At 34.0% G+C, this 14,109-nt stretch overlaps 1 protein-coding gene across 5 annotated transcripts in view; it reads left to right on the forward strand.

Moving 5' to 3' along the window:
• The window catches only part of LOC108003899 (acetylcholinesterase), a 139,010-nt gene that overhangs the window by 94,832 nt on the left and 30,069 nt on the right, over positions 1-14,109 (forward strand). For all 5 annotated transcript variants that reach the window (XR_009830914.1, XR_009830915.1, XR_009830916.1 and 2 more), the window contains exons 4-5: positions 7,172-7,335; positions 11,152-11,309. Coding sequence is in view for 2 of the 5 variants with exons in the window: in XM_062078528.1 (XP_061934512.1) it covers positions 7,172-7,335; positions 11,152-11,309 (322 nt within the window). In the remaining 3 variants the exon portion in view is untranslated. The remainder of the gene's footprint in view (positions 1-7,171; positions 7,336-11,151; positions 11,310-14,109) is intronic.

Genomic DNA, 14,109 nt, shown 5'->3' on the forward strand with positions numbered 1-14,109 from the left:
ACTGGTTGGACCATCGGATTTGTGGGTTATTAATGACGAAAAGAGGCATTTGGACTGTCTTTAACGAAAATAGATATAATTCCTTGAGAATTGTGGAATATAAAAACTAATTTTTCGAGGTAAAGACGAATTTACACTCTATCATTTTAAATATTCTAAAAAATAAAATGAATATACACTTGTGTGATTCGATTCACTAGTTCTTATCATAATTTCAAGTGAATTTGGATTTAAATGTGCAATTATTGGATTTAAGTTTATATCTGTAAATATAATTTGTTCCATTTGATCATTTTTAATGATTGAACAAAATGCAAGTGGAAGCAATCTTTCTTGTGCACCATCCACAGAATGCATATCCAGAGTGAAAAATCTAATTCGCCTTTAAGGAACGAATGAAAAGTCAGAAGTGTTTAAGTAGAGCATGTCGGCAATTGGTCAGTCGAGTACGAAAGTCGTACGTAGTAAGTAGTACGAATCAACCATAAAATAAATAAATTTTTTCGTTTATTTTTTTATAAATTTGATTTAATTTTTCATTTTGTCAAGATTGACGATAGAAAAATTTTTTCTAAAAAATATTTTTGCAAAGTACAAATATTTTTTTAACATGCAAAGAACAACAATGTGATTTTTAACGTGGTGTAGTAAAACAAGCAAAGTTGATTAAAAAATACTCAACAAGCATTTAATATTAAAGCAGCATAACGAAATTTCTACTATCCATCGAGTTCTGTTGGGTATTATCGATCCTCATATCATTATGTTCTCCCCTGAGTTTCTCTTTGGTCGATCTTCATCCCCACTCCATTCTCTTTGTCCCACTGTTGCCTTTGTAATTTTAAACATCGTTAAAATTAACGACGTTTATCGAACAAGAATTACCGCCATAACGACAATGGTACGTTCATAAACTTTCCTCGTTTATTCCTTTAATTCAGACAAAATATCAAAATTTCTTTTTTTTTTCTTTGAACAAAATTCAAATTTTCTTCCTTTCTGAAATATTGAATTATTTCAAAAGAATTTTCAGAAGCTCATTTGAAAGAAAATATAATTTCATTAAAATTAAAAATGTTTAATTCAATAATTAAATTCAATACAAATACAAAGTTAAAAGAAGAATTCATTTCTTTCTTGAAAATTCAAATTTTTCTCCTTCATTTCTGAAATATTAGATTAGATTCTGAAAGTTTGAGATCATTTAAAAGAAAACATAATCTATTGAAATTGAAAATAATTTCCATAATTATTTCCAATTAAATTCAATCAGATCATATTTTTTACATTTACCAAAATATCACGAGATCGTTAATTTATCTCTTTATAAAATTTCTCGAGTCAATCATTTTTTTCTTTCGAAAGAAAAAAATGATAGTTTCTTTTTCTTTCCTTTCTTTTTTTTTTTTTATTTTTCAAGAAGCTTTTCATTCTTCTCTCTTATGAATCATAATTTTTCTGATAAGAACTTAATCAAAATGCAAACCAACTTCGAGTTGGGAAAATGCAAAATTTTTTGGACCGTTTAAATTCATGACTAACAATAAGAGTTAGAAACTCGCCCACATTTCCAGTTTCCAAACATTTTAAATCCACGAATGAATTTTCACCATGATTCAATATTATTCCTCGATCTATATCATCCTTCCCGTAACATTTCCATAGAGTTCAGAAATCTCTGTTTCATTCATATGGCAATAAACTAGTGATTTCGAAGAGAACAAATAACCTCCAAGGCGTAGAAACGAGTTTTTTTTTTCGCCTATTCAGAGACAACGCTGTTTCACGTCTCATCGCTCAAAAAAAAAAAAAAAAAAAAGATCGAGCACTCGACTTTAACGGTCTCTCGGTGTCGTATGAAAGTTCGATGGCGATTTCAAAACTTTTTCCACGACTCGATGCTCGAGGTGAAAGGTGATCCAAGTTTTTCAGAAAAACTTGTCGATGCGATCGTTCGAGGAGGTGTGGAGCAGTTTGTCGCGGCTTTGTGGAACGGTTGTCGATTGAAAACCTAGACCGTACCTAGGAAAACACTTCAACTCATATCTAAACGAAACTTCTTCTCTCTGATACTTGGCGAGCGGTGATCCGAGATTTTCGATGAATTCTCTACATTGTCGTTTGAAAAACGACTGTGGATAGAGATTTTTTTTAGGAGTTTTTAAAGACTCCTCGCTGATTGAAAAATCGTGGAAATAAATCTAATAGCTTTTCACGCGCGTTAACGATGATACACAATCAAAAATTGTTTGAATATCAGTTGAATATCATATTTTTTGCGAGTTTCCAAATTTTCAATTTGATATTTTGATTTATTTTTTTTTTTTTTTTTACGTGATTATAGCGTTACGACAGTTTGTTTAATTTTTATATGTTTGGTGTTACTTCTTAACAATATGGCGGCTGGTGATGCGATACTAGCGCCACGTGCGTATTAACTGTCAGGATCCAATACATCGAATATATTTATATAACACTGCATCAATGAACAATAAAATTTTTTCTACTTTTAATAATAATTTTTCGCAAATCATTATAATAGATTATTTATTTACCCAAACTTTCACATTTAAAAAAATCGTGCAAGAAAAGAAAAAGAAAAATTCCATTGAACCACTCCGACGTCAATTCTCAAAATTCTATCTTTGTCGTAATATCCGCCGCAAATAGCACAACGTCAATAAATACATCTTTCTCATACTCTTCTCTCTCTGACCCTCATAATCGGAGGTCACGATTTCCTCCCTCGAATCGAAAACACGAGGAGAAGAGGAACCTTTTATTTTTACCCTCTTCCATTCTGTGTCAATTAAGGATCAACGGATAATTCGGTCCGACCTCGAACAGGTCGAATTTAATTCCATCCTAAAATCCACCCCCTCCTCTCTCTCTCTCTCTCTCTCTCTCTCTTCAGATAGTGGTTGGGTCGAGATCCTATTGTGTCGGATTTTCCAACCCCGTCCATTTTAGAAGTTCGTCGGGACGTCGTCGTCGTCGGTCGTATTATGCACGGATTCCCAGTTATTTCCGTCGTATCTGGCCGGGATTTAAGAATACAGGCCGCGGCTGAATCAATAAATGGCCCAGTTGATAACACGGCCCCACCAATTGGGAGGATATACCTCGTCGCCCTTATTTCCTGCCTGCGCGAAAATAGACGAAGAAATCCTCGCTAGATATATACGCGATACGTTTTTCCCTCTCATTGTGGAATCTTAGCCGTTTCTATTCTCGTCCTGCACGTATTCTTGTCGCGTTAATTTTTCTGATGATGGAAACTGGGTTCGAATTTTTTTTTGTTACGTAAGCGAAATCGGTGGAACGTTCTTCGTTCAAGAAAATTTTTTTTCACCGTGGAATTTTGCGAAAGTGATTTTGGTTTTTTTTTTTTTGTTTGGAATAGGTGATATTGTTCGTTAAATCGTATTATTATTTTATTATAGAAATGGAGAATGTATGTATAAGTCGTATAGACTGAATTGGAATTTTTTGTTATGAGGATAGTTTGATTTTCTTACATTCAATGGAAATATTCTTCATCGTATGTATATGGTAAAGAAAGAGTTTTCTTTTTTAAATGAAAATTAATTTTATGTAGTTTATAGATATCGAAGCATTAATTGATTTAAGTGATGGGTTTAAGTCAATGGTTTGCATGAAGTTGAAATACCATTTCCAACTTTGTTTTATATATATATATTTTGATATATTCCTAATATATTCGTGCATATTTCTAATATATTGATGCAATAAAATGTATTTTCTCCTTTTGCGGAGAAACTTTTTGCAAGGATGATACGAACAAATATATATAGATAGTGTATTGGTCGTCAGACAATTAACAAACACCAATGTCTAGGTCGAAGATAAACACGATAGATCCGTGATCGCAAACAATGTGATTTAAACAACGTGGTGCCCACGTGTTTGCTCATCCCTTTATCGATTAACAAATACGCGTAGCTATTCAAAAAAAAAAAGAAAAAAAAGATCGCAGTTTTAAAACAAAGATACATCGAAATTTTAAATATTAGTGCGTAATATTAGATGTGTGAAAAGAAGAAGTTTTATCAAATAGAAAACTAAAAGAAAAGGATATAAATATTCGATAAAGATAATGAAAACTGAGATCTGATCTTCGTAATAAATTTTCATAAAGAATTGTAATAAAAAAATCAAATTTATTTATTGAATCATTTTAATTTACAATTTACCAGCAAAATAAGTTTATTTAAAAGAATAATAATTACAGAGCAAAAAAAATTCGATTTACTTTTCATCTCATCTTTTCTATTCTTTTTTCCTCATACTCAATACTGTCAACCATGTTTCATGAATTTTTAAATTTTCGATCTCGTCAAAATCTCTTTTCAAGATCATAGATCGTTCTCAAGCATCAAAAGAAAATATCCTACATTAACTATCCTCTTATTTTATAAAGAATTAATTACAAAAAAAAATTCTCTACTTATCTTTCCCTTACTTCCACTTCTCTTATTTTTCTCTAAAAAAAGAAATAAAAAAAATTTTTCAGCGAATTTCAAATTTCATAACTCAATCTCGAGCATCAAATTAATCAACACCTTAATTAATCTCCCGTTTAAAACATCTGGTACCATACTTGGAAACAACTACGATCGAAAGAATTCTCCCAAATCCATCTGGATTCCGTTCAAATTGAATAGATTTCGCGTGTCCCCTCCTCTTTAAATAGGAATTAAAAAAACCAATCGCAAAATTGAAAAGATGGAATTGCCAACGAGAAAGGCCAAGGTGTTCGAAGAAGGGGGAAGAGGCGGAAGTTGACGGCATTGTAGTAGACGTCAACTGGGCAAAGCGTATTCACGGGGACGAGCGCGTTCAATTTCCAACGATTTCGAGCCGGGCCACAATTTTCCCCTAGGCCGGAGGCGATAAAGCGCCCTCTGCGCGATGAGATTTGCCTCGAGGCGAGTGATGGGTTTAAGCGATATTTTATAATATCGGTGACGCGCGATGTCATGCGGATTTCTTATTATTACGCGGATTATTATCTGTGGGATGAACTTTCCTGTGAAAGGTGAGAAAGAATTTTTCGTGTCTTCGACTTTAGTTTGATGTAGATCGTTCAATGTAAAGATGGTGATCGGGGATATTTTGAATTTTATGAGTATCCTTTTGTACAGAGTCATTCGATTGAATCGCTTATCTCGTTCACACAGAGGATGCTTTAAGTTTACTTGAAATTATTTTGAACCAAACAGCGCGACGAGCAAAGATTCGAAATAAGATCTTTAAGACTATTTGGAATTATTTCGAATCGTGTACTTTGTTTCGTCCAAATTTCATCGTACAAGAGACTCAAGATCATGAAAAATTAACTTGAATCGAGTAGAGATTCTTAAACCCATCACTCGAAATAAGTCATACACTTAAAATTATTTGCAATTATTCCGAATCGTGTACTTTGTTTCCAAATTTCGTATCGGAATTATTTTGAATCATATTTGACAAACGGGAGATCTCAAATCCATCGCTTGTCTCCGCGTGTATATCTGTTCCATTCGATATAACTGGGATTACTTCGAATCGAGTAGAGATTCGAAGTAATTCCAACCGGCTCTTAAACCCATCACTCTCATCGTCTCAAGGAACGCTCTAAACACGGTACACGTCTCGAGGCAAGAAACATTTCTTGGTTCCTACGTAACCCGTTGACGCTTCGTTGATCCTCCAAAGGTACTGTATTTCACCACGGAAGCGCTATATTAGAATAATTTCAGTTTCCAGTAGACACCTGGGCATCTCGAGTAACGCGCTCCCCTTGTTCGTCGGTTAATACCGTGCTGTTAATCTTCCTCGGTCGTTCTTTTTAATTAATTCATTGCAGTCAAATGAATATTCAATAAACTGACAGTAACGATAGTTGACAACCTGGTTACGTTATTATAGACTGGCAGGTAACCTGTTTGCGTTACCCGCAGAATGAGACGGATGTGAGTTATTGACCTAGTTGTTACGTAGATTAGGTTAGGTTTTGATCAAATTTAAATTAACCGATAAACATTTCAGCAGATTTTATTTTTTATTTTCATTTTTTTCTTTTCGTCGTGTTTTTAGGTTAGGTTAATTCTTCAAGTTCAGTTAAATATAATATTAGTTACGTTTTGAGAATCGATTTAATAAAATCTGATCGTATTTCTGTTTCGTGTTTTTAGGTTAGGTTAGATCGAGTTAGGTTTACGTTCGGATCAAATGTAAATAAATTAACAAATGCATTAAGCATTAATTATTTTTCCCCATAAATCCTTGGATAAATATCCGCCTCTTTTACCAATTTATTCCAAGAATGATATATTCGAACATACAGATTCTATCATCTTAAAAAATTGTCTATAAGTAAAAATTTATTCTCAGATCTCTAAATTCCAGTCTATAATAGCAGATACTTGAATTTTATTAATTAAAATGATGACTCTATCGCTGCAAATTTCTTCTAACGCTCCCTCCTCATCGTTGATATATTCATTTCAAAAAATAATCCATCCAAACTTAAGATCTCTCTTCCTTAGAGAACCCAGATTCCCAAAAAAAAAAGAAATATTCGAATTTTCCAAAATTTCTCCCCCTCGATAGGAATCAATTTCCCAACGAGATACCATTTCCAGCCGGCAAGTGGCGCCGGTGTGAAATGAAAACTGACAAACTGCGGGATGCTCGGTTAATAGGAACGCGATATCGCGTCACGCGGAGAGACGAGGGCTCGATCTGTGGGGCGAGGGTTTGATACATGACGACAAGCTGGAAGTGCGCGCTATTTTACAGTGCTTGTTCGACGAGAGGGCAACTGGTTTGTAAATAGCTCGTATAAAGATTCTCCTGAAAGCTTTATCGGATTGCGTACGAAATAAATTTAATCAACGAAACGAAAGGATAATTTAAACGAGTATAAATCATTAAATAATGGAAAATAACGAATAAGTTGTAGAATAAAGAGATTTATATATATATACAATGATGAAAAATTTGCAAAATGGTGAAGTACGAATGGGAGAGAATGGAAAATTTTCAATTCGCGTCCAATCAGACTTGTCGAGTCGAATTGCAGAAAACACTAATTGCGTGAGATTAATATCGATCCCTTCGATGTAACGTGCATATGATGATCGAGGCATGTTGCGGCGTGTTGCAGAGGACGAGCACCAATCTATGGGGCGAGTGGATGGGCGTATTGCACGGTGACGAGGTGGAGTACGTGTTCGGCCATCCCCTGAACAAGTCTCTCAAGTACAGCGACAAGGAACGAGAACTGTCCTTGAGGATGATACTCTACTTCTCCGAATTCGCCTATTTGGGGTAAGTTCACCCTTTTTCTCTTCCTTGCCCGCAAAAAGAAGAAAAATTATTATTTGGATAGATGGTGTACGGTTGTACATTGCTCGTGAAATAATATCGAACGAGTGGGATTGTTTTCACGAATCAAAGTGCGGCTGTATATAAACGGAGAGGGAAAATAATATCGTTTAAGAAAACAAAATTGATCCTTCTTGTCTCTCGAGATGAAAGTATCGTTATCACTTTGAAAATGGTTGACAATTTGAAAATTTTGAAAAAAAATCTTTTCATTTACGTGAGTTTTGTTATAATTTGATGAAAAATTACGGATGGAAGATTCGATGGTTTTTTGAAATAATAATTAAAGGGAATAATAGGCTTGGGGCGATGAGGGGTAATAAATTTATCGTTAAAGATTTGAATCAAACTCGTGTGGCTAAGGTTAGTAGTTGTTATCTGGCATCGTTCGTTACATTCATAATCTAACTCTTGATCTATGTAGAATTCCAAGTTTGAAAAATAAGGTTGTGCAAGGGGGGAGGGTTAAAAATTCATAGAAATTTATTAGACTGTCCTCGTTCGACCTATTTCTAGACCACCGTAAACCACACAGGAATTCTCCATCATAGAAATTTTCTGGAAATGTCTAAAAAAATAAACGAACTCTTCCATCATCGAAATTTGCTGGAAATGCTCAAAATCCAGAAAGGAGAAGATTTCAAATAATATTACAAGATAGCCTATAGATACAGCATTTCTCTCTCTCTCATTTTTCTATAATGATCAATCAAATTTTCCAAAAACAATATCGAATGTCTCTCAATATTTTTCTCTTTACGAACATATATGTATTCAAAAATTTCATTATCCTTTATGGAACACAATAATCTAATCAACTTTTAGAAAAGAAAACGGAGAAAAATAATTTTTAATTTTAACTTAACTTATCACATAACTCGAGCAATAAAATCAAAAAAGATACAGAAAAATAGACGAGACGAGTATATAATATGTATATGATATCTTGTCGATCTCCAAAAAAAAGAAAAAAAAAAAAAGAATATTCAAAACTCTCGACGCGTCGTTCGCATTGGGAGACACTGCTGACTTATATAAACGATGGACGAGAGTCAATTTCGCTCTTAACGAAATGAAATTATATCGATCGTCGCGTCTTGTTTGCACTGTGCCCCGTTTCTGTTGACCCGGCACACGGATTTTACGAAGCTGCATTATTATCGTCCAGGTTGCCTAGGATTGCACGCAATAGATCTGGAAGACGTATTGGACGCGTAAAGCCTATAAAGTGTGATCAAAGTGATGGCCGCGTAAGGTGTATCACGCGGCGGGTACGTGTCCCTATAAATAAATTAAACGTGGCCATTTCGCGAGGATGGTTTACTTAACGGGATAAGAATCGGGCGATATTTCATTCCGCGTGGGATTAACCGGTCGTAAATCAATGTCCGCTCGAATCGGGGCGGGGCAAGGCAAATTTATCGCGATTTAACGCCAGATCGTATCGAACCAAACCTTTTATTTTTTTCTTTTTTGGATTTTTTTTTGGGTGAAGGATTTTTTTGATCCTTTGGATTATATTGTAGCTAAGGTTTCATTGTAGCTTATTTTCGGTTATCAGCAAGTACTGTAAAGTTTGAATTTTTCTGATTTGTTAGACTTTTTGTGAATTAACTTTCTGTAATAGTAGATTTTTTCCTTTTTTGGATTTTTTTGGGGGAGGATTTTTTGATCCTTTGGATTATATTGTAGCTTATTTTCGGTTATCAGCAAGTACTGTAAAGTTTGAATTTTTCTGATTTGTTAGACTTTTTGTGAATTAATTTTCTGTAATAGTAGATGTCACTTTGGTTTATTAGAAAGTGTGGAGTATTGTGACTTTTGAATTTTTCTGATTTGTTGGACTTTTTGGATATAAATTAGTTTTTTTAATATGAGTAGATGTCAAAAGATATTATTTTGATTCATTAAAAAAAGTGTGAAGTAACTTGTAACTTTTGATATTGCTAAATTGTAACTTTTGGTTTTGGACACAAATTACTTTTTTGTAATAGTAGATGTCAAAAGTCATTTGGTTTATTAGAAAGTGTGGAGTACTGTAACTTTTTGAATTTTTCTGATTTGTTGGACTTTTTGGATACAAATTAATTTTTTTAACAGTAGATGTCAAAAATCGTTTAGAGAGTGTATAGTAACTTGTAAATTTTGAGCACAAATTAGTTCTCTGTAATAGTAGGTGTCAAAAGTCATTTTGCTTATTAGAAAGCATGGAGTTTTGATACACTAAATTCTAAGTTTCGACTTTTTGGACACAAATTACTTTTTTATAACAGTAGATGTCAAAAGTCATTTTTTAATTTTTCTGATTTCGTAATTTTTGAACGCAATTTATTTTAGCCAATGTCACAATTCATTTCATTTATCAGAAAATCTAATGTACTCTAAATTTCGATTGATCGACTCGACAACTTCCTTTGTAAAAATAAACTCGTATCTGAAAATATTTCCAAAACGTCACTCTGCTCATTTAAAACCACGATTCCTTACATTTCGTATTCACGCCTGGCCTCGTTTCAACCACAACACCAATCCTAAAATAAAAAGACTGAAAAATTTCACGATTCTAAAATTTCCAAGAATCAAAACGAACTAGAATCTACATCCGAAAGTATCTTTCTTTCGCGAATCCTTTTTAAAACAAAAAGAAACGATCTGAAATTTCCATGTTTCACCAAAAATCGACCACGTTACGACGACCTTTCGTCGCGAGAATAGATCCCCGATCTCTATATCCGAGGGGTCGATTAATAATTGCAGAAGGTTGGCCACGGAGGAGGCCTGTGACGTAGCTGGCCGAACGGAAACTCGGCCCTCGAATTAATTCCGTTCTGGGTTCATCGTTGTGTTTGACGACTGCGATTAAATATTAAAGTTCGCGAGGCTACGACGCGTTCCGTGGCTTTTCAATCTGGGTTAACTGGAAACTGAAGAATTATTTATCGACGCTTGGACACAAAGAGGCCGATATGTCACGTGTCGAGCGGACATCATCCATCAAGCCTCCGGGATTCTTTATTTTTTTCTCTCTCTCTCTCTCTCTCTCTTTCTTTCCTTTTTTTTCATTCCAAACGATTATCAATTTATCTAGGAATCTTTGTAACACGTTGATTATTCTTTTTCTCTTTTCTCTCTCTCTCTCTGTTTCTCTTTTTCTTATATATATATATTTTTTATTTTGTTTTTCATCTTTGCGTTATCCCTCGTATTTTACACGTACTCGATATTTATTATTTCGTTGTATCGTTTTGTTTCGATGAGTATGTTTTTCCTCGTAATTAGTTTCGATGAACAACGCTTGATGAACGAGAAGGAGATGGATATGTCGACGGCTAATTGATTAACGGGAAGATGGCCCGTGTAAATGTTTGATTGATACGCGGATCGTGGCGAGAAGGTGTGCTCTTTCAATAATTAATAAACCATTCTCCAGAAACTGTCCAATTTATTAACATCGGTGGCATCGGTTGTTTGTTAATTTTAAACGAGATCGGATTAAATATGCTCGCCCCGATGTTGTATGTCACTTGAGTTAATTATCTGGGAAACAATTCTTTTCTGACATTGATAATTAGTGATAGGATTAGTGAAAAAATGTATACAAATTTATCGTTTTCCATACAATGTCCAATATGATCGTTATAAAGTTATATTTCTTCCTCCGTTTCGAACACAATATATAGGAATTATTTTGTATATAGGAATAAATATGTTTTGTCGTTGAACGAATGTTTTATGTGGTTAATTTCTTTTTTTTTTCAGAAAACCAACGAAAGAAGAATCTGAATGGCCATCGTATTCGAGAGACGAACCAAAATACTTCATCTTCGATGCGGAGAAGACTGGTCTTGGTAAAGGGCCACGTACCACGTATTGTGCTTTCTGGAACGAATTTCTGCCAAAGTTGAAAGGAATACCAGGTTCGTACCAAGTTTTCTAATTCTTTGAAATACTTTTTTAATAATATTTCAAGTAAGTAATTTTTGTATTTCTAAATTTTTTTTTCTCTTTCCCTTCAGAAATTTTGGTATTAATTGCTTTTATTAATATATATTATTTATCCCTCCTGATTCTTTTTTTTTTCTTCAAATTTGTTCTTCCTTTCTTAAAGAACCATACACTATTTCTTCTTCTAAATCATCGTATCCTTTTTCTTCCTTCCCTCTTATATCACTGAAAAAGTTCCTTTAGAATCTTTCCCTGTAATCATCTTCTTTCCTTTTACAAAAGGACTTAAATGAAATCGCATGTTCATCAGAAATTTTTTATTAAAGATCTCTTCTTTTCTTTAAAGATCTTATAAAACCAGTTTCTTAAATAATTATATCTTTTATACAACAATAAACAACATATATAATTCTCAAAAAACTTTACATGATAATAAATACATTATTATAATTCGATTTCCAAATAAAGTTAGGAAGAGATTTATTTTTTCAATTCACAATCAAGCGTTGTATCCTCATTTTTATTTTGAATGAAAATCGTTGTAATACATTTGTACAAGAGCAAGGAAAGAAAAATGACGAAAAAACCATTAGAAAAATTACTTTCGTTCCCTACGAGGAATCGAACCTGTGACCTCCAAGACGCGAGTCGAGCGCTCTATCCACCACGCCACCAACACCTTCCTTTAATCTTTCGTTACACGAGCCTTTTCCACCTCGCATATATATATATATATATATCTTATTTTCCGTGAAAAATATTCATATCACGCAAGTGGATGCACGTTATCAAAACTCCTCGTCGTTGTCTTCGATCACCACTGGCGAGTTATTTTTTTATTTCCACCATCGAGCACGATGCCTCGTTTGCCCATGGCATTAGCAACAGTTACCACAGGCAATTATTATTATGTCTAGAAATTATCCAACCCATCTATCTACGATAATGCGAGGCGATAAATAATTCAAAGCTGGGTCGCGAGATTTTCGATGTTGTTTCCACGTTTCGAACAATTATCCAAGTTGTTGTAGTCGTGTGACGATTCATCCACCCTCCCCCTCTCCCGCGTGTCCTCGCCCCCTTCCCGCATAATTCCCAGCGTTTGTTTGCTCGAGATTGTTCCGGATTAAAGCTGGTATTTGGTCGAATCGAATTCGATGTCGCCACTCCTTCCTGGTTATCGTTCTCCAAACGAAATTGCTTTCAAACCCCACGTTCTTCGTTTTTTAACGTTTTGCCAAGATCCAAAAAAAAAAAGGAGATGAATTCTTCTGATAGAATGAGACTCGTAGAAAGGAATTGTTGAATTAATTGTTCGTTAAATTGGAATAATTATACTTGTGATTGATATAAATTAATTCTCTTCTGGATTTTTTTCTTTTTTTTTTCCTGAAGATAATGGTTCAGCTTCGATCGCTAACTTCTTACTTTTTTTTTTTCTATTTATCAAAGGGATTAAGATCTAAGAGATTAAGTATATGAAAATTTATGTTTCTCGCTACAAAGTCTACCTCAAATCTATTACACGATATTACCAGACAAGGGATTAAAATTTTTTTTCTTCCTCCTTTATCACGATACTTGGCTATAATTTCTTATCGCGCCTCGATCCTTCGTTAACCATCCGTGATTAATCGAAACTCACGAAAATTGTTCGATCGAAGGGGAGATTAGAATATTATTTTTTATTTATCCATTTAAGAATATTTAAGAATAAAATATTGATTCTTTTATATTAACTTTTCTTGTTTCTAGTCGAAGTTGAACTATTGAATAATTGTGAAAAATATCTTGAATAATCAGTAAAAATTTTATTTCTAAATAGACTCGATTATGTTCAGGTTAATAAAATTAAATAAATTTTAAACAACTTTCAAAACAGAAATAATTTTGTGAACAATCAAAAGCGACTCTCGAGAATTTTAAATTTTATTCTCAGACTTCCAAGGATTCTATCAAAAAATTGGAGAGGACAATTGAAAATTATTATATCTCGAACAATTATTCTTAAAAAATTCTCCAAGAAGGGGAGAGCGACGACGACCCCCCGAGAATTTTAACCTTAAACGCTAACTAAAATTCGCGCCCCTAAAGTATCGGTTTCCCTCGTTGGCTGTAAGGCCAATTCCTAGAAACACCAGGCTATAACGGTTAATGCTTGTTTAACTTTCGCCGTTAAACTCCGAAATAACGTTGGTATTACAGCGTTCAACGTGCCCACCAATCTTCAGGCGGCAGCTTAATTAATGGGACACTTAGCCGCCATCCCTCACCGAGGGGATGCAAATTGCCACCCACCTCGTTTCTTTTAATAACAATCGCCAGCAGACGGTGGTGGTTAAAGGGCTCGTGTACACAAGTGGAACGCAATCTCTCGGAACGTTGTATGCACGTAACACGCTTAATAGGTTTTTTGATCATCGGTGTCGGTCAGACAATTTAATACGCGAATATTTTTGATGGGTAAAAATAAAAATTGATACTGTTCGTTAAACTGGAATCGAATATTTGTACGTTTGTATCGGATGGAAACGAGAAATATTCAAATGATCCTAATCTTTTTTATAATAATATCTTTAAATCTGCAGTGGCTTAAATAAAATCCCTCCATCTTTCCAAAAGTGTTATATATTATACTCTCTGCATTCTATTACGTGATTGTTGTGTGTATATATTTTGATTATTCGTGGCAAATTGTAAATAATCGATTGCATTTAAAATAATTGGATACCGATCGAGTTCATTTGGCAACATAACCTAAAAATTGGCGAT

Source organism: Apis cerana, linkage group LG8 (assembly GCF_029169275.1).
Source record: "Apis cerana isolate GH-2021 linkage group LG8, AcerK_1.0, whole genome shotgun sequence".
Lineage (NCBI taxonomy): Eukaryota > Metazoa > Arthropoda > Insecta > Hymenoptera > Apidae > Apis > Apis cerana.